At 34.8% G+C, this 26,155-nt stretch overlaps 1 protein-coding gene across 2 annotated transcripts in view; it reads left to right on the top strand.

The window, feature by feature from the left end:
- CDH12 (cadherin 12) overlaps positions 1-23,662 on the top strand; it is a gene marked incomplete at its 3' end in the record, with an annotated part of 276,138 nt that extends 252,476 nt beyond the window's left edge. For both annotated transcript variants that reach the window (XM_081233542.1, XM_081233541.1), the window contains 4 exons: positions 11,993-12,114; positions 15,702-15,819; positions 19,980-20,231; positions 23,163-23,662. In XM_081233542.1, the coding sequence (XP_081089668.1) occupies positions 11,993-12,114; positions 15,702-15,819; positions 19,980-20,231; positions 23,163-23,662 (992 nt within the window). The remainder of the gene's footprint in view (positions 1-11,992; positions 12,115-15,701; positions 15,820-19,979; positions 20,232-23,162) is intronic.
- Positions 23,663-26,155: the final 2,493 nt, after the last annotated feature.

Here is a 26,155-nt window from a genome sequence, read left to right as displayed (position 1 = left end):
AATTTAGAACCCTCAAGGAAGTCTGGTAGGATGAACACTATACACCTCCATGAAAAAGAAAGAGGCTAAGTATATATCACATGGTAATTAAAGATCCCACAATTAGAATAGATTATTGTGGGTCTTATTTTGTTTGAGTTGACAGAGTTTGAAAGTAAGCTTTATTTATATTTTAATACATAAGGCTGTTTTCAATGATCAAGTTAGCCAGCCTCAGCAGGAAACTCTCATTATGGTGAATGACTGAGAAATAAATAGCCCACACTTGCCCTGCCAAGTGGAACAAAATTGTGTAAGTGTACCTTACTGCAGATTGAACTAGCATATGTTTTGGCCCTGACCCTTCTATAAAAGCTCTCAGATGAAATGAAATCGTACAATGATTGGACAACTTCCAATTAATTAAGAAGCAGTCATTAATCAGTGTTTCTATAGTCCAAGGTCCAAATAGTTTTATTAGACTACTAATAATTCTTTTATGCATTATTGCTTTGCTGTTTTTATACTAATCTTGAGACTTAAAAAAAAACTCAAGCCTCCAAAAATCACTTCATTCAAATTATCAGATACTTCCAATGGGCAAATGTTTCTATTTTGTTTTGTTTTGTTTTGTTTTTTGTTTTGGTGTTATTATAACACATATCATTAGACAAAGATAACTACATTAAAGCCTTCGAACTTTTATATAATTATAAAATAAATGGATGATACCAAAGACAATTCTTTTCTTGGTCATGTTAATTATCCAGATGGCAATAGATAGTTTCTATTGTGGAAGAGTTCAAAAATCATTGATAGACTTACTGCATGCTATATTTGGGGAAAATGTTATGTGTAAGTATTCCGTTATGAGTTGGGATGAAATTGTTGAGTAATTTTTCAGGTTATTTGGCATTAGAGCTTCTTTGCTTTAACTTTTTTTACTTCAACATAATGTAAGTAGTATCACCTTCATATATACAGAAAATCAAACTGAGATTATTGTCTATAATTTAGGCTCAACATAACTTCCTCTAATTTTTTATAAATTGTATAAAACATTATTTACATGCAAAGTATTAATGGTTGTGGGTTAAAACTAAGACTGAAGTCTTTTTTTTTTTTTTTTTTTTTTTTTTTTTTTTGCGGTACGCGGGCCTCTCACTGTTGTGGCCTCCCTTTTCCATTGCGGAGCACAGTCTCCGAACGCACAGGTTCAGCAGCCATGGCTCACGGGCCCAGCCGCTCTGTGGCATGTGGGATCCTCCCGGACCGGGGCACAAACCTGCGTCCCCTGTATCGGCAGGCGGACTCTCAACCACTGCGCCACCAGGGAAGCCCCTGAAGTGTGTTTTTAAGGACAGTTTAGGAGTAGAAACTGACCCCCCAAAATAATTTTAGTTAGTTATAACTATGCAAATTATGCTGAATTCCAGGGACTTCAGACTTAAGTGCACTGTCATATAGCCTCCAAGGGAAAGTTGCAAAAGGTTTATACTGACCAAACTGTGGTCATTAAGTAATGAAGGATTTAAACAAAAATAAATACGTTTTTTGTTAGAATTTTTTAAAGGGTTTCTTCTGCCTGTGTGCCAAATAGTTAGCCATGAAATGGTGTTCTCAGACCAAATGAGAAGAAAGTACCTAATGTTTCTATAATAATTGTAAGTGATAATATTATAAATTAGTAAACCAAACTATTAGAGTAGCTTTATATACATTCACTCAGTTTATTACTGTTCACATTGTAAGAGTGAAGAAATAGAGGCTAAGATTTATTTCCATTTGTCACACAGCAAATGATGAACAAGCTAAGACAGGAGCCCAGGACTCACCCTCCAAAACACGAGTTTACAGGGACACATTCCTCTCCTTATGATTCATTTTTAAATAAGTTAATAGTAAAATTAGTCAAGGTGAGTTTTACATACATAGATAATTAAAGTAAACTATAGTAAAAATTTTATGTACATTTGCATTGTACATATAATTAAGCTGAAATTATTTTTAGCCTTGGCATATCTATCTATCATCTATCTATCTACCTATCTGTCATCTATCTGTCTATCTATTTATCTGTCCACCTACATTTAAGCTCGTTGGACTGCTTACCTATTAGAAATCTATAGTGCATTTGCATTTCAGAAATAAAATACAGACTCAAAGTATGAGAATAGGGAAATATGTGTGCAGTATTATGTGTGTGCCAGGGTTGTAGGTAGGTAGATTGCTATCTCTATCCAATAAGTGTTAATTACTAGATAAGACTCAAGCTACAAGAGTTCCTAGTGATTTTATTGTGAAGAACCCTTTTTGATAATTTCCCTGTATATGGAAAGGTTTTTGCCTACCGACACTATCTGTCCTCCTCCCTGCTGGCTGCCCTTAGTGGCAATGCCTTTGCCGGTGCCAAGGACATAAAGAAGATCCTGGACATTGTGGGCATCAAGGAGGTTGGTGACAACCTGGCTCAGCAAGGTCACCAGGGAGCTGAAAGGAAAAAACCCTGAAGGTATCAGTCACTGCTCAGGGTATCAGCCATCTGGCCAGCGTGCCCATCTCAGGGGGGCAGATCTGTAGCTCTTGATGCTGCTTCAGCCTTGGCATCAATAGAGGAAGAAGACAGGAAGAAGAAGGAGTTGCAGGGGTCAGATGACTCCCTGTATTTATCTTGTTGAAGTAGAGTTCTGCTCCCCTGCAAAAGTGATAAGATGTCATTTCTGACATCCGCAGTATCACTGATCCCCCATTCTGTTTAGTAGAAGCAAGTCACTAGATCCATACCACACTTAAGGGCAAAGAATTACATGGAGGTAACTCATGTGGGTACCAGGAAGTGGGGATTCTTGGGAGCCATTTGAGAACGTTGCCTACCTGATATGTTTCTTGGAAACTAGATAAGTTTTTCTGAAAGTGAAGAAAGTTTAGAGACCGTATTACTTAACCACTAGGCATGAAAATTTTGTGAGAAAGACAACAATGTGGTTGAATTCATAAGTATGCAACCAAAATACAAAGTGCTGTAAGAGAGAAAATAATTAAAATAATTATTTTTGAAGGCATAAGCATAGTATGTCACACCAGAATTATCATTTGAGCTGAGTTTTTAAAAGATGAAGAAGTTATTGAAAAGGAGGGAAGGAGGGAATTCTAGGTTGAAGGAACATCTTAAGCAAAGGCAGAGAGGTATTAAAGCTCATGTCCAGATGAGAAATTACAAGTAAGGTGGTTACAATTGGTTCCCAGAATGTGTAGGGAAGGCTAAAGAAAATGCCTTCAGAAAGGGAGCCTGAGATCTCCTCTCTATTCTCATATAGAATATAGTAATGTTAGGTACGGTCACCATTCTGTACAGTACATCCCTAGGACTTATTTATTTTATAACTGGAAGTCTGTACACTTTGATCACATTTACTTTTTGCACACCTCGCACCCCTGCTTCAGGGAACCATTTCAAGATCGATACAAATATCAGATCGTTGTGTTGTACACCTAAATTAATATAATGGTGTATGCCAATTTTATCTCCATTTTTAAGAAAGAAAGAAAAGAAAGGAAGCCTGAGGTCTTACCAAACAGAGCCTTAAATACCACATGGAGAAATTACAAAGTTTTTAAGTGTTTTTTGCGGTATGCGAGCCTCTCGCTGTTGTGGCTTCTCCCGTGGCGGAGCACAGGCTCCAGACGCACAGGCTCAGTGGCCACGGCTCACGGGCCCAGCCACTCCGTGGTATGTGGGATCTTCCTGGACCGGGGCATGAACCCGTGTCCCCTGCATCGGCAGGCGGACTCTGAACCACTGTGCCACCAGGGAAGCCTTTTTAAGTGGGTTTTTGACTCCATCCTCATTTCTGCTGTTTCTACTATATGTCCCTAGCTCAACATATGTCCAAAGACACATATATCACTTCTCCACTTTTCCCCATCTGGTGAGTCTGGAAGGTAGTTATGCAAAGGACCTGAATTCCTGTAAACAAGCACTGGCTGGGTTACACTGTATCCATCTGGGTGACCGAGGTTAACCTCATCAGGATCAAGAGACAAGGGTGAGTCTGGATTCCCTGCAGTGTTTGAGCCGCAGACATTTCTTTCTAATTTGGTCAGTCTTTTTTCAAAAGGGCACTGTAAGTCATATGCACATTGGAGAATAGGCATGCAGGTTGGCCCTTTCTTTTTTACTACTGTTCTTCAACTTCTTAATTGTTACCTGAATCAGAATCACCTGGGACAGTATTCCTGTACCCCATTCAAAACATACTGAATCAGAATTTCTGGGATTATTGCCAAGAAATCTCCATTTTAAACAAGATACCTAGGTCATATAATGGATACTGATGTTGGAACTGGTGTGCTAAATTCTCTAAATATTAGCATGGATTTGTGGAAATAAAACAGCTTAGTGTTACTATGAAGACATGTACATACTCAGAGAGTGTAGTTGACTTCTGAGGACTAAGTAAAACCATTGGTTTCAATTCTGGATTGAAGCCATTATTTTTACCTATTTTTTCTCAAATAATTGCCTTTCTCTTACACTTCATGAATACATTAGTTTGCATGTATGAGTCTAGGGAGTTTATCTACCATTTAATATTTCCCTTTTTTTATTTCCTGAGTAAGTATATGAAACTATCAATATTTTGTATTCTCAAAGAAAGGTAACTTTGATTTATACTAGTATTGGCAATATTTTACTAGTACTTGTAATACAGAAAAGTAACACATACTTTAAAGAAAAAATCACTTATAAAAATTCAACCATTTCATAAAGCCTTCAATGTGTTGTATACATGGAAATAATAATCATTAACACCACTATAGTCATGGACTTAATTTAGAAATGATACCATTTTTCTCACTATTATATGATGTGTCAATATAATATAATCCAAGTTTGTTGTTACAGTTTATATTTTATTTTAAACTTTTAACTGCTTTTGGGTACACTACCATAATCAAACTATAGGAGTAGTTTAAACCAGTAAAATTGATCTATCAAAATCACATACAAAACAATGCCAGGTGTTTTTTTTTTCTTAATTAGTATCTGATTTTTCTCCAGAAATTAAAACCACTTGATGAGCTTTTCACCTAATGGTTGAAATTTGGATTAAAATTATAATTTAGATATGTACAGAAAATTTTAACATCACATATCAAAATTGGAATTCAAAAATAAGAAATAGGGCTTCGCACGTGACACAGTGGTTGAGAGTCCACCTGCTGATGCAGGGGACATGGGTTCGTGCCCCAGTCCAGGAAGATCCCATATGACACAGAGCGGCTGGGCCCATGAGCCGTGGCCACTGAGCCTGTGTGTCCAGAGCCTGTGTTCCGCAGCGGGAGAGTCCACAACAGTGAGAGGCCCGCATACCGCAAAAAAAAAAGAAAAAATATATATATTTACATTGAAAATGTTATTTTATTGACCTCATGGACTCTATTGTATTTCATCTATTTGTATAGGGATCCTCTCAGGTGTGAACTTCTTAGTATCAGGGACTTGATCTTATACCTCATTGATGCCTATGGTTTATTATACTCTCTGGAACACATAGATATGTACATAGTTAATGAATAAATTGTGAGTAGCTTCATAGGCATCTCATCCTGCTGATTTGGGCCTTGGAGTTCTTGGTAGGTTGCTTCTTCTCAGCCTCTGTGCTCACCTGGAATATGTGGGGAATGATGTTGCTGGAATGGACTGGATGCTGAAACAGGTTTAATGAAGTCCAGAGGGAAGACCTGTCAGCCCTTCTGCTAAGGCACCAGCACCCCAGGCAGTGGGACCGCGTGCAGGGGAGCAGGATGTCGAAGACCCACGTGGCCTCTGGCTTGAACACACCTTGTCCATGCAGATGCCACCGGCAATGCCCCGGCTGTCCTGCTCCCTCTCAAGGCCCAGGCTTTGAAGTGGGGTCAGGAGCCCCCAGGCAGGGGCTGACTTGGGTTGAGACTCCTGGGAGTAGCTGTGATCTCCATCTGCCAATGATGGGGAAAGGGACCTCCAGAAACTGCCAGCAACCTCCTGAGACCTGTTAGTCGGTCCCCCCAGGCCAGGCTCCGTGTCCCAGAAGACCCCAACCCATTCCCAACACACAGCCACAGAGGGCAGGTAGCTGGACTCAGAGGCCCTGTTAGTCAGGACAGGGTGACATGTGGTTCCAAAGAGTGGTGACACCATTCCAGGAGGCCTGGGGACTGTGGGAGCTGATAGCTGCCTCAGTCTCCTTGGAATTAGAAGCCTTGCTGGAAGTGCAGACCTGGAACCAAGTGGGAGCTCCACCCCCAGCAGCAGGCCCCTGGGGCAAAGTTCCTGCGTGGCCCCTGGAAATGAATGTTGTTCCCGGCACAACGGCCGATGTGCACTGCGGAGCCCATTGCAGCTGCAGCCCCATAGTTAGAACCCTTTTTCCTTTTAATATATATTTTAATATTTCTTATCACTAGGGATTAGTTATCCATTGCTGCATAACAAAATACAAAGGGGTTTCTCTGGGTCAGGAATTCTTTTTTTTAAAAATAAATTTATTTATTTCATTTTTATTTATTTCTGGCTATGTTGGGCCTTGTTGCTGCATGCGGGCTTTCTCTAGTTGTGGCGAGCAGGTGCTACCCTTCGTTGTGGTGCACGGGCTTCTCATTGTAGTGGCTTCTCTTGTTGTGGAGCACAGGCTCTAGGGCACGCGGGCTTCAGTAGTTGTGGCACACGGGCTCAGTAGTTGTGGCTCACAGGCTCTAGAGTGCAGGCTCAGTAGTTGTGGCGCACAGGCTTAGTTGCTCCGTAGCATGTGGGTTCTTCTCAGACCAAGTCTCAAACCCATGTCCCCTGCGTTGGCAGGCGGATTCTTAACTACTGTGCCACCAGGGAAGCCCTGGGTCAGGAATTCTAAAAGCATTCATCTTAATATCTGCCCCAGGAAGTCTGGAAGGCTTGACAGCTGGGGCCTGGAATCTTCAGAATGTTCTTGTACTTCAGAAACCCAAAGGCACTGAAGCATTTTACTTTCTGCAGCTAATTAAACTCCAAGTAAGGAGTGATGCCAGTCTTCTTTTCTTATCAATGAAGCATAATATAATTGAGCTTCAGTCATGTTGTTGTAGCATGTATCACTGTTTTGTTCCTTTTTATTGTTGAAGAATTTTATTGTATGGATATGCCACGGTTTATCTATTCACCAAAAGATAGACAGTTGAATTGTTCCCTGTTTGGGACTATATGCATAATATTTCCATGCACATATGCATACAGGCTTTTTGTGGACATTCATTTCATTCTCTTGGGGAGAGACCTAGGAGTGGAGTTGTTGGCTTATAAGTTCATGCTTAAGGTTTAAAGAAAATTCCAATGTATTTTCCAAAATGACTATACAACTTTGTATTTCTGCCAGTGATCCTTTCCATCAGCAATCCATTTTATTTCTCTCAGCTATGATTTGTGAATTTCAGTTTATGTCTTACCTTCATTTTGCTAAATTTATTCCTAAATATTTTATTATCTTTGATTCTATTGTGAATTGAATTTTTCTCAGTTCTATGTCAGTTTCTTCTTTGCTAGTATATTAGGTATAAAATGGCCGTTTTTTATATTGCTCTCTTATCCCACAGGCTTAATATACTTGATTTGATCTATAAGTGTTTTATGGATTCTTTAGGGTTTCCTCCATACAGGGTCTTGTCATTTTTTGATAAAAATACCTTTTCTTTTCAATCTGAATACTTTTTAAATTTGTATTTTTATTTGTTTGCACTGGATAAACCCTTAAGTGCAATGGTCAATATGTGGTCAGAGCAGACATTCTTACCATGTACTCAATATTAAAGAGAAAATATTTAGTCTTTCACCATTGAGTATGATACTGGCTATGGTTTTCTTATAGATGGACTATGTCAGGTTGAAGATGTTGCCTTCTATTTATTATCTGTTAAGAATTTTTTTATAAAATCATGAATGGATACATTTTTTCAAATGCTAATACTGAGTCTATTGAGATGGCTATGTGATTTTTTGTTCTTTCTTCTGTTAATATGAAATATCACATTGACTATTATTAGATGTTAGACTAACCTTTCATCCATAGGATAAATGCTATTTGGTCATTATACATTAGTTTTCTAATAAGCTTCTGGCATCAACTTGCTAATATTTTGTTAAGGAATTTTTGTGCCTTTGTTCATGAGTGATATTAGTCCATGCTTTGGTTTTTTTCTGATGTTTTAAATTGACATTTGGTATTAAGAAACAATGAATAAGCTGGTGTTTTCTCCTCTATTTTCTCTATTTTCTGAAAGGGTTTGCAAAGAATTGATATTATGTGGTCTATAAGTAGTTGATAGACTTTCTCATTGAAGCCATGAGGGCATGACTTTTTCTTGGTGGGGAAATTTTTAATTACAGCTTAATATTTTTCCACTTGTTTTTAGGTCTATTAAGATTTTCTCTTTAATTTTGGGGTCAGTTATGACAATTTATGTCTTCCTAGGAATTTGTCCAGTTCATCTATGTTAACTAAGTTTTTGACATAAATTTATAATATTATTTTATAATATGTATTTCACTACTCCTTTATTATTGATTTTCATAATTTGGTCTTACTTTTTTTTTTATTTTCTTAGTTTAAGCCATACTTTAAAATACTACTAATAAGGCAGTTCTAAGTCAAATTGACTCAAAAAGTTATGGGATCTGATTGAGATATCACCAAGGATAAAGAAAGAAGATCTAACAAAACATTCTTGAAGCCATGAGGGACAAAAATATAATTAGTTATTGATTATTTTATCTGAGCCCAAAACTATTAATAAGCTAGTTACTCAATATAAACAACATGGGTCAGTGATAATTGGAGTTTAAATGGCTTGACTACTAAGAACACAGCAATTAATTGTGTAAGATTTTGGTTATTTAATATTTACAAAGTTCATAATTGAATTTACTTTCTAAGTATTCAATGATAACTAGTTTCTAATTTGGCAAAGATTCAGATAATAATGCTCATGCCAAATCAAATTTAAACAAATTTCATCATTGGTCTTTCAAAGATTAGATGAGTCAGAAAGGAAATGTCATTAATTTTTCACATCATTTAATGAATTATAAGTGAAAAAAAATATATATATATATATTACTCTAATAAATATATTACTTTGTGAAAAGGTCAATTCTTACTTGAGTATAGTAGTTCCCCAACAGAAATGTTACTATGTACCCAGATTTACAAATATAAGGTGACATTTTTAAACATTTAACTATAAAAAGTTTTACAAATTTGTAGTAGAGGAGAGAATTATATAATGAAACCCATAAACCCATCACTCATTTTCAACAGTATGAATAACTTGTCTTTGTTTTTATTATAGTTTTTCCTCTATTCTTGTTTGGGCATTTATTTTGTAATTTCCACAGTGATGACTAGTGACATTTAAAATTCAGTATTTCTACAAATCTTACAGTGCACAGGAAAATCTCACACAACAAAATATTTGTCTTAGCTAAAATACCAAAAGCACACCTTTGAGAAACACTTTTAATAATAAGATGTTACAATACTGATCATATTTTGAGCCATAGTTCTCATTGGGACAGATGTTCAAATCTATATTGCAGGAGGATAAATATTTAATACTACCAAAAGGGAATTTTTCATGGGTAAAAATAAGCTTGAATTAATAACATATTCATACATTATAATATTAAATCTGTACTATAAACATAATTTTGAGAGAAGTCTTGCCCCATCTTCACACTAACTTAAAATAAAACTATAATCCTGAGGGGGGGAAAAAAAAACACTTTCTTCTTCATATGTCCTTGGGACTTGTAAATTATGTACCAAGTAAAATAGGAAGTAGAGGCTGATTTGTACATTGTACAGAAGTTGAATATGTTAATATATAATAGAGATTAAGAGCATGGACTTGAAACTAGAACACTTGGATTCAAAACCCGTCTTACCACTTTTAACTTGGAATTTTTGGAAGAGTTACATTCCCCCTCCGTTCTTCAGAGTTTCATATACAATAAGGGATAATAATGGTCTCTATATTAGAGTTGCCTGTGAAACCTAAATGAGCTTACCTGTGAAATGTCTTAGAATATGGGTATATTATAAATATTATGAAGTATTAGGCATTGATTTTGCTGTAGTTTTTGATAATTTATAGTTTGTTTAGGAAAATGAAACAAATTTAACCAAATTGTTGATTTTATCTGTATTTTATGATATGTGAGTCCTTAATATCAATAACAGAAGATGAGCTAGATAATCTCCACAAATTACCGTTGGTGAGAATAGTAATGATAATTTACCAAAACTAATCTAACATTCTGTAGAACACTCATTTAATACAAGAAGCTAAAAAACTTATGAATTAACACCTATTAATACCACGAGTTGAAGAAAGATTAAATAACTTGTGAAAACTAAACCAAACCTTTTCTACCAGATAAGATAATGCCATGTAACCAATATTAATTTTTGAATAAATAGATATTTTTGGCATTCTTCTCCAAGATTACCAATACACCTTCTATAAACACAACCCATATTACAAAATATACCATTTCTCTTCCCTTTATGTTATCTGTGCCTGCATTGGCACACAATGTTGGATTTCACTGTGTCATATATGAATATGTGAACATTTCTTAAGCTACGGCTGATGGTGCTTTTTATTTTTTTAGATAAATTTGAGCACAGCAGAATATTGTAGGCTTGTCAGAATCAGTCATGTGGTGAGATTTGTATGTATTCTTTAAAAGCATCCAGATAGATATCTATAAGAATACTAACATTATGAATCTTCAGTGGCACTGCAGATGAATAATCTAACACAATAACCAATCATTTAAAAAGGTCTGGTGGAATGAACATAATATTTGGATTTCCAAAATCCTGGTTTGAATATTAACTCCCCATCCCTCTAGATGTGTGACTTTGGACAAGATCCTTCCACAATTTGGGGCATTTTATCCATCTGTAAAACTTCATTAGGTAAAATAAATAAGTTGAAAGATGTGCATTATGTTATGCCTTATCAGTTTAATTATTTCTGGTCTTCTTCAACAAATGACAGAGAGGCCAGTAATATATCCCAGGCTGGGGCTAAAAATTGTGATGGAATTTTGGCAGAGATAATTTTTCAAACTAATTTTTTTGATACTTCAAGAAGGAAAGGCTATTTATTCTTTCCTTTCTTATCACCAGCAAGTAATTTCAGGGTGCATCTTAGTTTTCCACAATCTATCTCTTACTTCTACTTCCTTAAATTTATTTTAATTTTCATCTGTGGAAAGCAATCTCCCCTTCGTTCTTGGAGTTTATCATCCTTTTTTGGAGGAATCATTTTGAGAGAGTTATTTAAATATGTAGATGATACTACTCAATAAAATTATAGACACAACATGGAAAAACATATGTTTTATCCAGTGAAAAATATCACTATTAGTGAAGAATGATCCTGTGAACTAACCCTGGTATGATGGCTACACTTGTGTTGAAATACCAGCTAAATGTTTACCTTAACTTTAGTGTTGATTTTCAGGGATAAATACTGGTATAGTGCACTGCTGGTGCTCTGACAGCGTGACATTGATAGCACCAGTATTCATCTTTTTCTTATAATTTAAAAAAAATATTTTTTACTGGAGTATATTTTATTAACAATGTTGTGTTAGTTTCAGGTGTACAGCAAAGTGATCAATTATACATATACATGTATCTATTCTTTTTCAAAAATTTTTCCCATTTAGATTATTACAGAATATTGAACAGATGTCCCTGTGTTATACAGTAGGTCCTTGTTGGTTATCTGTTTTAAATATAGCATTGTTTGCATGTAAATCCATCTTTTCATCATTTATATTTGACACGGTGCCTCAGTTTCCCATAAAGGAAAGGTCATTTGGATTCCATATGAATGCTGATTTTTTTAAATGTTAATGTTATTTACTATAAGAGCAATAACTGATCAGATTTTGTAATCATCTTTTCTCCTTTTATGTTTTTAACAGGTAACCCATTATTAACCAGCAGAGTCAACATATTAATTAATGTCCTAGATGTCAATGAATTTCCTCCAGAAATATCTGTGCCATATGAGACAGCTGTGTGTGAAAATGCCAAACCAGGACAGGTATCTTATCAATATTGTTAATTAAGAGTGTATAAATACCCACTATATGCATGTGTTTTAGGTTATATGACCTTGCATGAATATACACACATGGATCTTATGTCTTCATAAAAGAAACCATAAAAGATAGTAAAATCTTTTGAATTAATGGTATATTATGGATGTGGAGTTAATATCACAGGGGATAAAGTGATGATGGCCTAGTGAATATTCTTTTTATAACTAGAAGTTCTAGAATTGCAGATTCTGCTGCTTTCCATTTGTATACTGTGGAATTTCTAAAGACCTTGTGACTATAAATCCAGGAAGCAAGCAACTTTAGACTATATTCTTCTATAGTATTTCTTGCTTTGCTCACATGTTTTTATGAAGGGTGCAAAAAAGTTCTTAAGCCCTTGAAAAATGGAAAGCTTTCTCTGGTGGCCTTGAGTAGAGCATCTGGGTTATTCAAACTATCTGAGTTACATTTTCCTATTAAGTATTGCTCTGGAGGGAGGTTCTTGTGGGGAGAGGATAGAGGAAGGACCATATAGTTGATAAACGTTATCGTCAAAATCCTAGAGTTTTTGTGGACCATAGTGGGTAGCTAGCTTTTTTCTACACTATTATAAATGAATGAGTGAATATATAATATGGTATGATATAATATAATGTAATATAACATAATATAATATAATAGGAGCAAATGGTAAGAGTGTGATATGAAACAAGAATATAATTAATCCAATATTGTATACCTAGTTTCCAAAAGAAAAATACATCAGTATGCTTTGCTTTGCTGTCTCTTTCAATTACCTTTAAATAGGATAACTACTCGTTTAAGTAAATTTGAAATTTTAATTCTTACTTGAAGAAATATCTCAATATTTAAAATGGTATCTTTATTGAAAAATTTGCTTTTATAATATCTAGTATTTGTTTCAATTTGAATGTTTTCTACTGCTTCATAGAATATTTGTCCCATAGTTCTAACCCTGTGATGTTCACTAGCCTTATAGGTATTAAATTAATATTAAATAAAAGTTAAAGTAAATGTTCTCATTCACACATGTGTCATTTCAAGTGTTCAGTAGCTGTATGAGATGAGTGGCTACCAACTTTATCAGTATAGATGTAGAGTATTTCCATCAGTACAGAAACTTCTAGTGGACTGTGCTGCTCTATTACTGCTTTTGATAATTTGAGGAAAGTATTTACTTTATTACAGTATGACTTAGTCATATTTTACCAAGGGATAAATTTGGATCATTAATTTTGAATAGACACAGAAATACATTTTTTAAGTTTTAATGCTTTATCACTTTAAATGCATCCAAATTTTACATGAGGTGAACCTAGTGCTTGACTTATTGTCTGAAATAGTAGATGCTGCATAAATGTTTGCATAAATAAATAACCTGAAGTGGTTATTTGCAGAGTTATAAGAGGTTTACCAAAATTCTACAACTTAGTTATTCTCCACTTTTCAGAGCCTTCTACTGCCACCCCAAAAATCCAATCCTTTAATTTTAGGTAATTTAGGTACATTAATGATTTCACAGCAATCAGAATTTTGTAATTCACTAAGTAAAAGCTTTTTGGAAATATAACTTTATTTAATGCTTCTATGTTTCTCCAGTAAATTAAAGAGTTTAAAAAGTTGGGAATAATAGAAGTTATTAGAGATAACTTGATTTTCTTATATTTAGACAAAGTGGTAAGGAATCTGTGGGGACATTGGAAGCTCTTTTTTGGGGCATTCTGCATCCTATTGGGCCACATTTACATACAAAGCATTACCCTGAAATGTCTGAAATGTAGTATATGAGCATTTTCTGCTTTTGACCCCAGCCGTACTGACCCTTTTCTAGAAACTATGCAAAGGAACTATCTGTCTCTTCTGGACTATAATTGAATATGCACGCATGTATATATGCATGTATTCCTTATTTATCTATGTATCTATCTATCTATGTGTCTATCTATCCATCTATCTTCAAAAGAAGTAAGAGAAAAGAAAGATGATGCTATGTAAATCAATAGTGATTTATATGATGAACCAATGAAGTACGGGAGTTGTTTTACTTAGGGCAATAACTCTCAATTGTCAGTTACAAATAAGTACCAGTTTATACCAAAAATTTCATCTCCATATGCTGTTTTAAAGGATGCTTCTTCATTGTAAAGTTATGTTCTTGATAAGTTTTGATGTTAATTTAGTAAATAATTGTGCTAGTTGATAGCAAAGGCAAAACAAAACAGAACCTCACAAATTAATTCCCAAATAATTTAAAGAACTTTTAGGGGTGAGATATAGTAATCAGAGCACATGTGAAGGAAAATTGAAGTTTTACAGGGTCTCTATGGTAATTATTTGACTAAATTGCCATATTTAGCCTTTGGTGTTGAATCCATGACAATTCTAAAGACTAAATAGATCCTGTGTGACTGATTTACACTAAAATAGGGAACTGAATTTCTCATTAGAGGACCCATTGTCAAAATACAAACTACTAGTACTGCACTGGACACTCGAAGCCCCAGTGTATACATTTGTCTGTTCCTGCGTGTTTCTGTGTGTGCCTATGAGCACACACAGCTATAAGGGAAGGTAGGTCATAGTCATAAGACTGGGTTTCAACCATGGAATAAAAACTAAAAGTGCTAAATAACTGACATGTTTAATGGCATCAATCTAAGTGCACAGGATGCAGGCTTTGCCCGCTGGGAGCAGGATGTCATACATGAAATCTAAGGTCTTCCTCTGGCTAATTCAAACTTAGTCTGAGAGTGTGGTCGCCTAAGCAGCACACTGCTTTTATCCTTTTTGGCACACACTTCCTGAAATTCTTCCTGATGCAAAACCATTGGATATGTTAATAAATAAATACCTCAAAGCCATTCTGATTTGCTTACATATATACTGAATTATCAGTTTCATAGTTTGGCTATTGGAAGTTAACCTCCAAATTCTTAAGGGCATCTCATTGAAATATCAGAATTTTAACTACTTAGATTACACACTTATGGGAACAATTTAGGAAAATTTTTGAAACAAGGTTAGTCATCCTTACTTCTTAAGAAAAAAATTCTATGAAAATACAATTTGTATCATCCACTGGGGGAAAAGAAACATAACAACAAAAACAGATCTACATACTGTGTATCACTTTCTCATCATTTCACTTAGTTATGAAAATAAAACTCATTCTCACAAACATAACAAAACTAAAATTTTGCTTTACAAGGACTTTTAAATAATCAGGTTAGAAAGCATTTATTTCATGTAATTTAAAATGCAAGCAAGTACATTTTAATTTTATTTTGCTTATTAGTGAGAATTTTCAATGTCATTAACCTTTATAGTTATGTAGATATCGATTTGGAATTAGCCCATACCCTATACTTGTACCTGTCATTATTAACTGTAAATATTTAGCTATTTGTTTATAAAAAATATTTGTAAATAATTGGCCTACTGATATGAATTTGAAAAATGTAATTTCTGTTTACTTGCATGTTTCATTAAATAAACTTATTAGCCTGGTGTATAGAGTTCCCTTTGAAACTGATGACTGATTTCAAGTCTCATCTCAACTTTGTCTCAGATAATTCAGATAGTCAGCGCTGCAGACCGAGATCTTTCACCTGCTGGGCAGCAATTCTCCTTTAAATTATCACCTGAAGCTGTCATCAAACCAAATTTTACAGTTCGTGACTTCAGAAGTAAGTTTAACCACATAAAAATTTACCTTTTATCATGCAACTTTGTAACAGGACACAAAGGTAGAAATCCATGCCATATACTTGGAAGATTGCTTGAGTGCTTCCTAAAAGCACTCAAGCTCATAAAATATAGAAATGCATATATAAGAAATACAACATTTCATGGCTAGCAGTAAACTAAATGTTAACCTATATAGACTATATCTAATGAGGCAAATTACTTCCATTTATAATGTGGACATTCCCTTAATGAGTCAAACAAACAATAGGCTATCTGGGAAATTGAATACTTTTCATGTTTTAAATATATCGTTTGTTCTACATGCACTGCTTGTACATACAAGTAACTGTTTTATTTGAATAACACATGGTATGGCACAGGTCAAGAATACAGGCTTTGTAATGAGAATGATAGAGGTTTTCACTCCCACTACATTACTACATAATGGCAGATTATCAAAATATTAAATTATACTAAAGAATTTCAACCTCATGGTTAAAATAAATTAACCTCATGGTTTATTTATTAAATAAAATAATGTATGCAAATTCTTTAACACAACGCCTAAAGCCTATTACCTTTAAGGTAATTTTAGCTACCACCTCTGCCATCATAACTACACTTACATTTCTGCCACCACTGCTACTACCATCACTATCACTAATATTATCACATCTGCTGCTACTACAATCTACAGAAATATAAAGGACACTGGATTAGATATAATAAGGCTAAGTACTGATCAGTTGTTCTGACTTTATTTGTTCTGTGACTTTGGATATTTTATCTCTTCTAAATTTCTGTAGACATAATATCGGGAATAAAAACTCCTGAGTTCATTATACTGGATAGAAAAAAGCTAATTCTTGCTAGATTCTATGCATATGGAACAAATGAACAAGTGATAAGATGGATGATATAATGATGATGATGATTGATAAGAATCAAAGGATATTTTGAGAAAGTTAAAGTTAGTTTTCTTCAAATACTTGGGGGAAGGAAATTAGAGTCACAGAAGGAAATTCAATAAGATTTGTGTCATTTAATAATGTAATGTGAGGAATGGCTGGGAATGAAACAAGGTCCCAATTATGAAAGGCCTAATAGGTAGGGATACCACATGTTTTATCATGGAAACTGGAGTATGTTTGAGAATAGCAGTGGACAGTGTTTGTAATTTTAATTAGAGCAGCACACCTAAAATAGGTCTGTCCAAGTCAAACTGGACCATACAGTCAACCTGTCTATAAATCATTTAAAGAGTGTATAACTTAAATCCAGTGACCTGAGAAGTCTTTGAAAGGTTTACACAAGAGTTTAACATATTCAGATTTGCACTTTAACCAATCAGTCTGAATGCAGTGTGGAAAAGACAATAGAAGGATACAAGACTACTTTTGATACTATTGTAGAAAATGGATGAGAGAGTCTTAGATTAGGATAATCCAATGGATTAAGGTAATGGCTGTGAGGATAGAGGTGAGTGGTTGGAGATAGAATGCATAGAGCTTCATTCTAGATCTCCTAGATTCCATGTATAAATATGATGAAGAAGAAGACTAATAAGACTTCTAGATCATTGGCTTGGGTAACTAAGTAGATGGTCAGATCATTCAGGAACAAAAGTATTGACTACTTTCCACCATTTTATCTTTGCTGGAGAATCTATATATGATTAATAATAATAATATGAATCAGATCATCTTGCCTCAAAGTATAGTATTTTTTTTATGATCTGAACATGTACTTGCCACTCATGCCATTTGCCATATCCCCTGTTTTATCTTGATATATTTTAAGTGTAATTGTAAGTTTTCTTGTTTAAATGGATAGACACTTTTTTCACCTTTTTCTTTTGTGTGTGTGAGAACATTTAAGTTCTATTATTTTAGCAAATTTCAATTATAATGTACAGTGTTATCAATTACAGTCACCATGCTATATGTCAGATCCTCAGACTTTATTCATCTTATAGCTGATAGTTTGTACCCTTTTACTAAACTCTCCCTATTTCTCCCACCCCCAGCCCCTGGCAACCATTTTTCTACTTTCTATTTCTATGAGATCTGCTTTTTTTTTTCTTTCTTACATTCCACATATAAGTGTTACCATGCAGTATTTGTCTTTGTCTGGTCTATTTCACTAGCATAATATCCTCCAGGTTCATCCATGTAGTCACAAATGGCAAGGTTTCCTTCTTTCTCATGGCTGAATAATATTCCATTGTGTGTATATACAATATATATCGCATTTTTTTTTTATCTGTCAATTGATGGAAACCATTTTATGGGTGAAAATTAGGTTTAATATGTCTTTTTTCTTCCCACCATGGACAGCATAATGAATTCTCTATGGTCAAATATCAATAATAATACTGGGTTGAAAATAAATCTTTAAAAAAAGGGAGACTGCCTTTTGACATAACATGTTCAAGAATATCAAAAACCCTAGCTCCCTAAGTGCAAATACACCAGAGTCTCTGACTTCCTATTTCTATTAATCACTTTTACCCAGGTTTCAGGCTTTAATCCTTGACTGTTCCTTTCTCCAGACTCAAGTATACAACCATCAATGGCTGAAGATTTCAATATTGATTCAACTAGTCCCCATTTTCCTATTCCTACTGTCAACACAAGTGCCTGACACCACTGACTCTTACTGGGAATATTATAATAGACATTTGGCAGGTTTCTATTTTGTTTCTCAATTTAAAAATATCCTCTGTGTAATGAAAAATTGATATTCCCCTGCCAAATTCTATCTTATCACATGAAGTTTTCTCAGTTTTGTGCTTCCTACTGAAATGGGTATAAAGAAGGTGCCTAATTTTTCGTTGTTGAAATTAGAATCTACAAATAGAATGAATGGAATATTATTGAAATAGTAATATTTTTCTGACATACTTTTTTTTTTTTTTTTTTTTTTTGCGGTACGCGGGCCTCTCACTGTTGTGGCCTCTCCCGTTGCGGAGCACAGGCTCAGCGGCCATGGCTCACGGGCCCAGCCGCTCCACAGCATATGGGATCTTCCCGGACCAGGGCATGAACCCGTGTCCCCTGCATCGGCAGGCAGACTCTCAACCACTGCGCCACCAGGGAAGCCCATACTTGTATTTTAATGAGTACTATATCTTCCTAAAATTATTTTACCTGATTCCAAAGTGGGTATCATGTATGGCTACAATAGACTAAATATTAGTACATTTCTAAAAAAACATCAAAATGTTTCTGGGAGTGACTTCAATAGACTCAAAAAAATGAAATAGTGTTATGAATAAAACAAAAATTCCACTTTTATGTACAGAAATAAAGAAGTAAAGAACAAGTGCATGCAAAATAACACTCTCAATAGAAATATTAATTGTACTAATATAAAATTTTATATTCTTATTGCCTTGGATTATTCCAAGTAAATATTGTATCATTGATTATATCAAAATTACAATGAAGTACTTTGTGATTATATTAAAGTGATGATTATTATAATTCATGATATTTAAAATTTTTAATGAATTGATGTTTTTCACACATTTTATTTTCCTTTCCATGTTTCTTATGCTGTTTTGGAAAAGTGAATATATATATATATATATATATATATATATATATATATATATTCACACACACACACACACACACATATATATATATATATATATATATATATATATGTATTATAGATATGGATTAGGGAAAAATCAAAAATCAAGCTTTATCTGAAATATTATATTGACATTTGTCAATTTTAAAGAACAGGTTCTTAGGTAAGATGTTATACTGATTCATCCTTTGTAATCTTGGTTCTTCTAATCATGTAAGAAAACATCCACTGAAGTATTTTTTCTCTGTGAGACTTTGATGTCAGAAGAAATAGTCTGTTAACACAACATACTCTTGTCTTGTAAACAATTTTCTATTCTTTCTGAATAGAAAATTTAATTAGTACACCAGACAAGATTAATGTTTCTTCTTTTCCTAAGGATTGTTTTGAATACATGTGATTACATTTTGGCAGCTTCCATAATGATAAAAGGAATAATTAAAATATGGATGTATTTTACTGACTCAAGAAGAGCTTTCTACTGTTTAACAGATACAAACTTGAAGATTTGAAGCGATGCTGATGGTAACTGTCTTATCATAAATGTCATGTTTTGTAGACAACACAGCTGGCATTGAAACCCGAAGAAATGGATACAGCCGCAGGCAGCAAGAGTTGTACTTCCTCCCTGTTGTAATAGAAGACAGCAGTTATCCTGTCCAGAGCAGCACAAACACAATGACTATTCGAGTTTGTAGATGTGACTCTGATGGTACCATCCTGTCTTGTAACGTGGAAGCAATTTTTCTTCCTGTAGGACTTAGCACCGGGGCTTTGATTGCAATACTACTGTGCATTGTTATACTCTTAGGTTGGTTTCAATATTAATCACATATTCTCCTTCTCTCTCTCTCTCTCTCTCTCTCTCTCTCTCTCTCTCTCTCTCTCCCTTGTTTGTGTATCTCACTCCTCATTTTACCATGTAAACCAGTTTTTTCTTCATTGAGATGCTACATACATCTGGATAGAAGGAAGATTATCTATCTATACTGAATTATATAATTATTATTAAAGTTAATTATATTATCGGTGTTAATTTTCTATTTTATTCCATATGGAAATATACCAATAGAAATAAATCAATAACATCATCAAAAATATAAAAGTACGTTCAAGCTCTCGGGAATTTTCAAGTAATAACAGTTTGTGGCACTTGCTGTGATGAACTTTTCTATGACAAATATCTCATTTTCAGCAACAGTTTTAAATTCATTTTTTACATCCTAGTAATTATTGCTGCCTAAGAAAGTGTTGTATAAACTTTAAAATTATATTAGATGAGCAGTAGTTGTCAAATGCCAGTTTGATAAAGAAAGAAAGAAAGGAGAAGAACAGGAAAGAAGTAGAAGGTAAAAGCACCTCCAAATATTTCTTTTCTGTCTAAAGTGCTGGCCAGACACAATTCTTATTCCACTTTTCTCAGATCTCCTCACATCAAAAACTCTAACCATTCCCACTAGAACAGAACAGAACACAGTGAAATATCAAGAAGTGCAGCAAAGGGAAAGGATTGAAGTAAATGTATTCTGTAACATGTCTGTGAGAATGAAAACCTACTTTAGGGGCTTCCCTCTTCCATCAGCTCTGTTCAGCTGACTATATTTCACTTATTCATTCGCTGCCAGATTCACAAAAGCAAAAATAGATTTTCTAAGCATTCCTTTAAATTAAAATTGCAACAGAAGTACAATTGGGCACTGTGGGGTCAGCTTATATATTCATGTTTATTATTTAACCAAAATATTCTGACAAATGTACATACCTACCTTTATCTCTAGGCTAGAAAATAGAATTTTAAAAACGTACTAGGGTGTAAAGCATGGTATAAAGCATTATATACTAATTTCTGAAGAACATTCTCTGATTCAGAAGCTCATTTTGGTTTGGAGGGTAAAGTTGTAGTCCAATTTGCATTATGCAGATATTAATTCCACACAAATAACCTTGATGTGTAGAACAAAGTATTCTTTATGTCCTTAAGGTTTAGAATTATAAATTATATGTGACATCTGTGCTGCTGATATAAACTCCTTTAAAAGGGAAGATACAAAATAATGTTCTCACACCTGAAGCTGAGCAAGATCAATTAGGTGTTTAACTTCAAAACAAGTGTTTCTTTTTCATACTCTTGTCTAGGGGCTGTCTTGAGTCCCAGAGGATTTCCATATCCACCTAGCATGATTTGGCATATTCTGGATGCTCGTCTTTGTCCTCTTTGGCCCTCTTACAGGGTAACAATTCGTGTTGCTTAGGTTATAGCATTATCACATACTGTCATCTGCCACTCATTCATCCAAATATTTACCAAGTGTCCCCCCCTGCTCCTAGCTGTGAAGTGCTAGTACACAGCTGCGAATGTTGACACTCTTAGTCTTGCCATGCGGTCTGCTTACAAATCCATCTATTCTTTGATCTCCTTAGCCAGTCTCATACTCCTTTAGGTCTTCCAGAAGATTCTTAGCCATTTTTATGTCTTTTTTTAGGGTGAGGGGGAGCATGAGAATCTTGTGGTGCTTAGGAACTTCTATTTGACCCCCAAGCACATCTAACTAGTCTCTTTCTCGGCCATAGATACTCTAAAGCCATTTTATAAATATGCAGGGTTTCTCTGTGAGGTTTACACTCTCTCACACACTCTCTGGGTGAACAAACAATAGTGCTTTTAGTTCTGAGATTTGACTAAAGCCTGGAAGAATTGCAGAGTGCTAAACATCTCTGCAAGGCCCATTGTACAGAAGCTCTACCTATATCTCCTTTGTCTTCCTCCCTAATTTTGGAAGAAGAGGGAATAAATGGACTTTTATCATCATGCCGTCTCCTACTTTCTAATCCTATGACAAGAGTCTTCCTTCCAGACTCTGTTATAGTAATCAAACACTTTGGCTTTCAATCTATTGCCACCACTATAGAGGAGAGGGGAGTATTATGCCAGGCAAAGTTGAGCACTGACTTCATGGTGTGAATCTGTGCTTATTTACCCCCAGAAAAAAATAAACTGTTGACGTAATGATGGCTGAGAGTTAATGGGGAACAAAGATATTCAATAATGAGGGTCTATAAATTAAGTATTTCAAAATATTATCTTGCTTCAAGAAGGTAACCTGAATACTAGACATTTGGTTTGGAAACTATCTCATATGGTAGGACACATAAATTTAAATAATTTGTGGTCTTAGTTGACATAATTGGAAAAGCTAAGGCCCTTATATTCTATATTATTTCTCTCTCTCTTTCGTGTTTATTGCATTTAAAAGTGATTGCCACGTGATTTGTGTTTATTTCATTATAAATACAGGAATTTTAACAACTGAGGAATATAGGTATGAATAATATCTAAGTGTTAGCTATGGGCAAACAATATTCAAGTTTTATTACTTCAATACTCACAGTTCTCTGTATGATTGGAACAAACATTCTTTACTTTCTTTTTAAATTTTGTAATGCACACTTTTTACCTGACACTGAGATATTTAAATACAATAAATGTTAAATATAAGGCTACAATTGTTTGATTTTGTGAATAAGTTTGCTATGGTTTCATATTAACTACAATTCCAAAATGAAATTGAATTTAAACAATGAAAAAACGTCAACATAGATATGATCCTTATAGATCACAGTATGTTTACTTTGAAAGTAATAGGATACCATTAAAAACACTCAGCCAGCCCTGATCAATTTTATTTTTTTATGGAGAGATGGGCTGACATATTCTCATACTGCAATTTTTGTCTTGTTCTAGCCATAGTTGTGCTGTATGTAGCTCTGCGAAGGCAGAAGAAGAAAGACACCCTGATGACCTCTAAAGAAGATATCAGAGACAATGTTATCCATTATGATGATGAAGGAGGCGGGGAGGAGGACACCCAAGCTTTCGACATTGGTGCTCTGAGAAACCCAAAAGTGATTGAAGACAACAAAATTCGCAGGGATATAAAACCAGACTCTCTCAGTTTGCCTCGTCAGAGACCACCAGTGGAAGATAATGCAGACATAAGGGATTTCATTAATCAAAGGCTACAGGAAAGTGATGTGGACCCCACCGCCCCACCATACGATTCATTGGCGACATATGCCTATGAAGGCAATGGATCAGTAGCCGACTCTCTTAGCTCCATAGAATCTCTGACCATGGAAGCGGACCAGGACTACACCTATCTAACAGACTGGGGACCGCACTTTAAAGTCTTGGCAGACATGTTTGGCGAAGAAGAGAGTTATAAAACTGATAAAGTCACTTAGGGGAGAAGCAAAGGCTAAAACAGAACCAACAAAATAAATTTAAGAGAAAGAAACATGAATAGAAATCACACTCTACACACACACCACACACACACACACAAACACACATACCGGGCTTTCTAGGACAAGATTCCTTTGATTATTTGGTTTCTAGCAAGTTGCTATATTTATCATATTGTCAGTTTTGGTTTATTCTGCCAATACAAGGTTATTCCTAAAATGTGTACTTGCTTGAGTTTGTTTTGTTATTTTGGAAAAACACTGAGACAAGCTCAGGCCTATTAAATACAATTTACTGACGTGACAACCTAGAACGAAGATAGCTATGTGGCATCACGGTGGAAGAGTGTTAGATTTTTGTTAATTCCACTAAAGTGCCTATTGAAACTCTTATCATTTAAAGTCGTGTAGAGTACACTCTGCTGTGATGGCATTGTGGGATTCAGACACAGAGGACATAAAACAAAGACACTGTCTTTATGTCAAGGAGCAATAGCAACACACAGACTTCTCATTCCTTTTAAGGAAAAAAGAAGAATACCTTCTGAACTCCATCTTCTTATAATTAAAATGCTCTTTTTTTTCTTTTTTAAACTGTATGCCAAAACACATTTGTTTTTCCTACCCTCTGAGAAAAGTGAAATAAATGTGATAATATCAAATTCAATATGTAAGTCCCAAATTTTAAAAGCAATGTTTGATCTTAATATTGGTTCCTATTAAAGGTGTTCATGAAAATATTCATTGTTTTCCAAAGAAATAAAAATTTTAAAAAGAAAATTAAAAAAAATCCTTTTTATAAAGAGAGGCCTCAGGGCTGAAACTCCACATTAAAATAAATATTAGTTTTGCTTTAATATTGTGCCAGAGTATGGAAGGGTGGAAGTTTGGTTTTAACAAATCACCAGATCATTGCAGTCTCCAGTCATAGATAAAATTTGTGTTTTTATGAAACATTTTTTTGGGGAAAATAATGTCATTGATCTAAATAGGGGAAGAGAAATTGATACACAGCTTCTCAGAGTTTCTTACAGTCTAGTGATTCTTTCATGAACAAAGAAAATAAAATATCTATCAAATAATACAGAACGGATTTATACCATGTCTAAAAATATTTATTAAGCAGTACCAAACAAATGAAAAATCAGAGACTTCAGAAAATTCAAACCAAATACTAACTCTTAAAGTGAACACAAATTCAAAATCTGGTAGTTGATTTATTTTATTAACATAGATTTCAACTTTGTGAATATCATTATATTGGAGCTCAGAGTGGCTTCTTTACGCTATCATCTACAATAATTCTAATATAAACGATACCATAAACCTCCTTTGTAAAAGCTTTTACTTTTTAATTTGATGAGGTGTCTAAGAAATACTAGATTTTATAAGCAGACAGGTAAGCTGCACTCATTACATTACTTTAAAATGAACTTTACACTATCCAGAAATACACTTAACAAAACAGGTAACTAACTATAAGGTAATAATATACTTTCTTAATATTATAAATATACAAGTGACTTCTGATATATTAAAACAATATATAGGAAAAATAAAAGTTATTTATAGATCCATTCTGCAGACATCATCAATATCCAGCTGTGTTTATGAAATATTTATAATTATATTTTTATTGCAAAGTATGAAAGTAAAAATTCACACATGGGGAAAATGGGTAGAAATATAAATAATATAGACAAACTATATTCAGTCCTATTTATTATTAAATGCTTACTTCAAAACTGTACAACTGATAATTATGTTGTGGCAATTAGGCAATTTGAATCTGCATTTCCCATCACTCTTTTTTTTGTGTGTGTGTGGTACACGGGCCTCTCACTGCTGCGGCCTCTCCCGTTGCAGAGCACAGGCTCTGGACGCGCAGGCTCTGTGGCCATGGCTCACGGGCCCAGCCGCTCTGAGGCATGTGGGATCTTCCCGGAACGGGACACGAACCCATGTCCCCAGCATCGGCAGGCGGACTCTCAACCACTGCGCCACCAGGGAAGCCCTCCCATCGCTCTTTTTGTGTCTCATAATTGCAGATTCTCCTTGTCATCCTTACCAGGGACAACTGTTGAATTCCTTTTCCTCCTCTCACGACTTTGACTTCACCTTTGTCTCATCCCTGGGATCTGCAATAGAATCTTGATGTAGTGTGATAATTTGCAGTATAATTTGCTTTGGGAAATATTTATGTAATTTTTTAAAAGCTGGCAATGTCATAACCATTCTGGAGCAAAAATTAAGTCAACATCTAGGTTTTCCCCAGCAATATGACTGGGTATGCTATGATGTGAGACCCTTTGAAGAAGGTTAATATGCAAATCACTTCCAGCAGACAAAATGATTCTTGTCAGGAATTACTGCATGTTGCACCTTCCCTGAGAATCTGACTGCCTCTGCATGCATTCCTGTATCAGAAGCAATGATGGCACAAAGAAAACTTGGGAGGGGCAGGTCATTTCAAACCACACGACTGAGATACTA

This window comes from Mesoplodon bidens (genome assembly GCF_964165515.1).
Source record: "Mesoplodon bidens genome assembly, chromosome: 4".
NCBI lineage: Eukaryota > Metazoa > Chordata > Mammalia > Artiodactyla > Ziphiidae > Mesoplodon > Mesoplodon bidens.
This window is presented reverse-complemented; position numbering and strand designations above follow the sequence as displayed.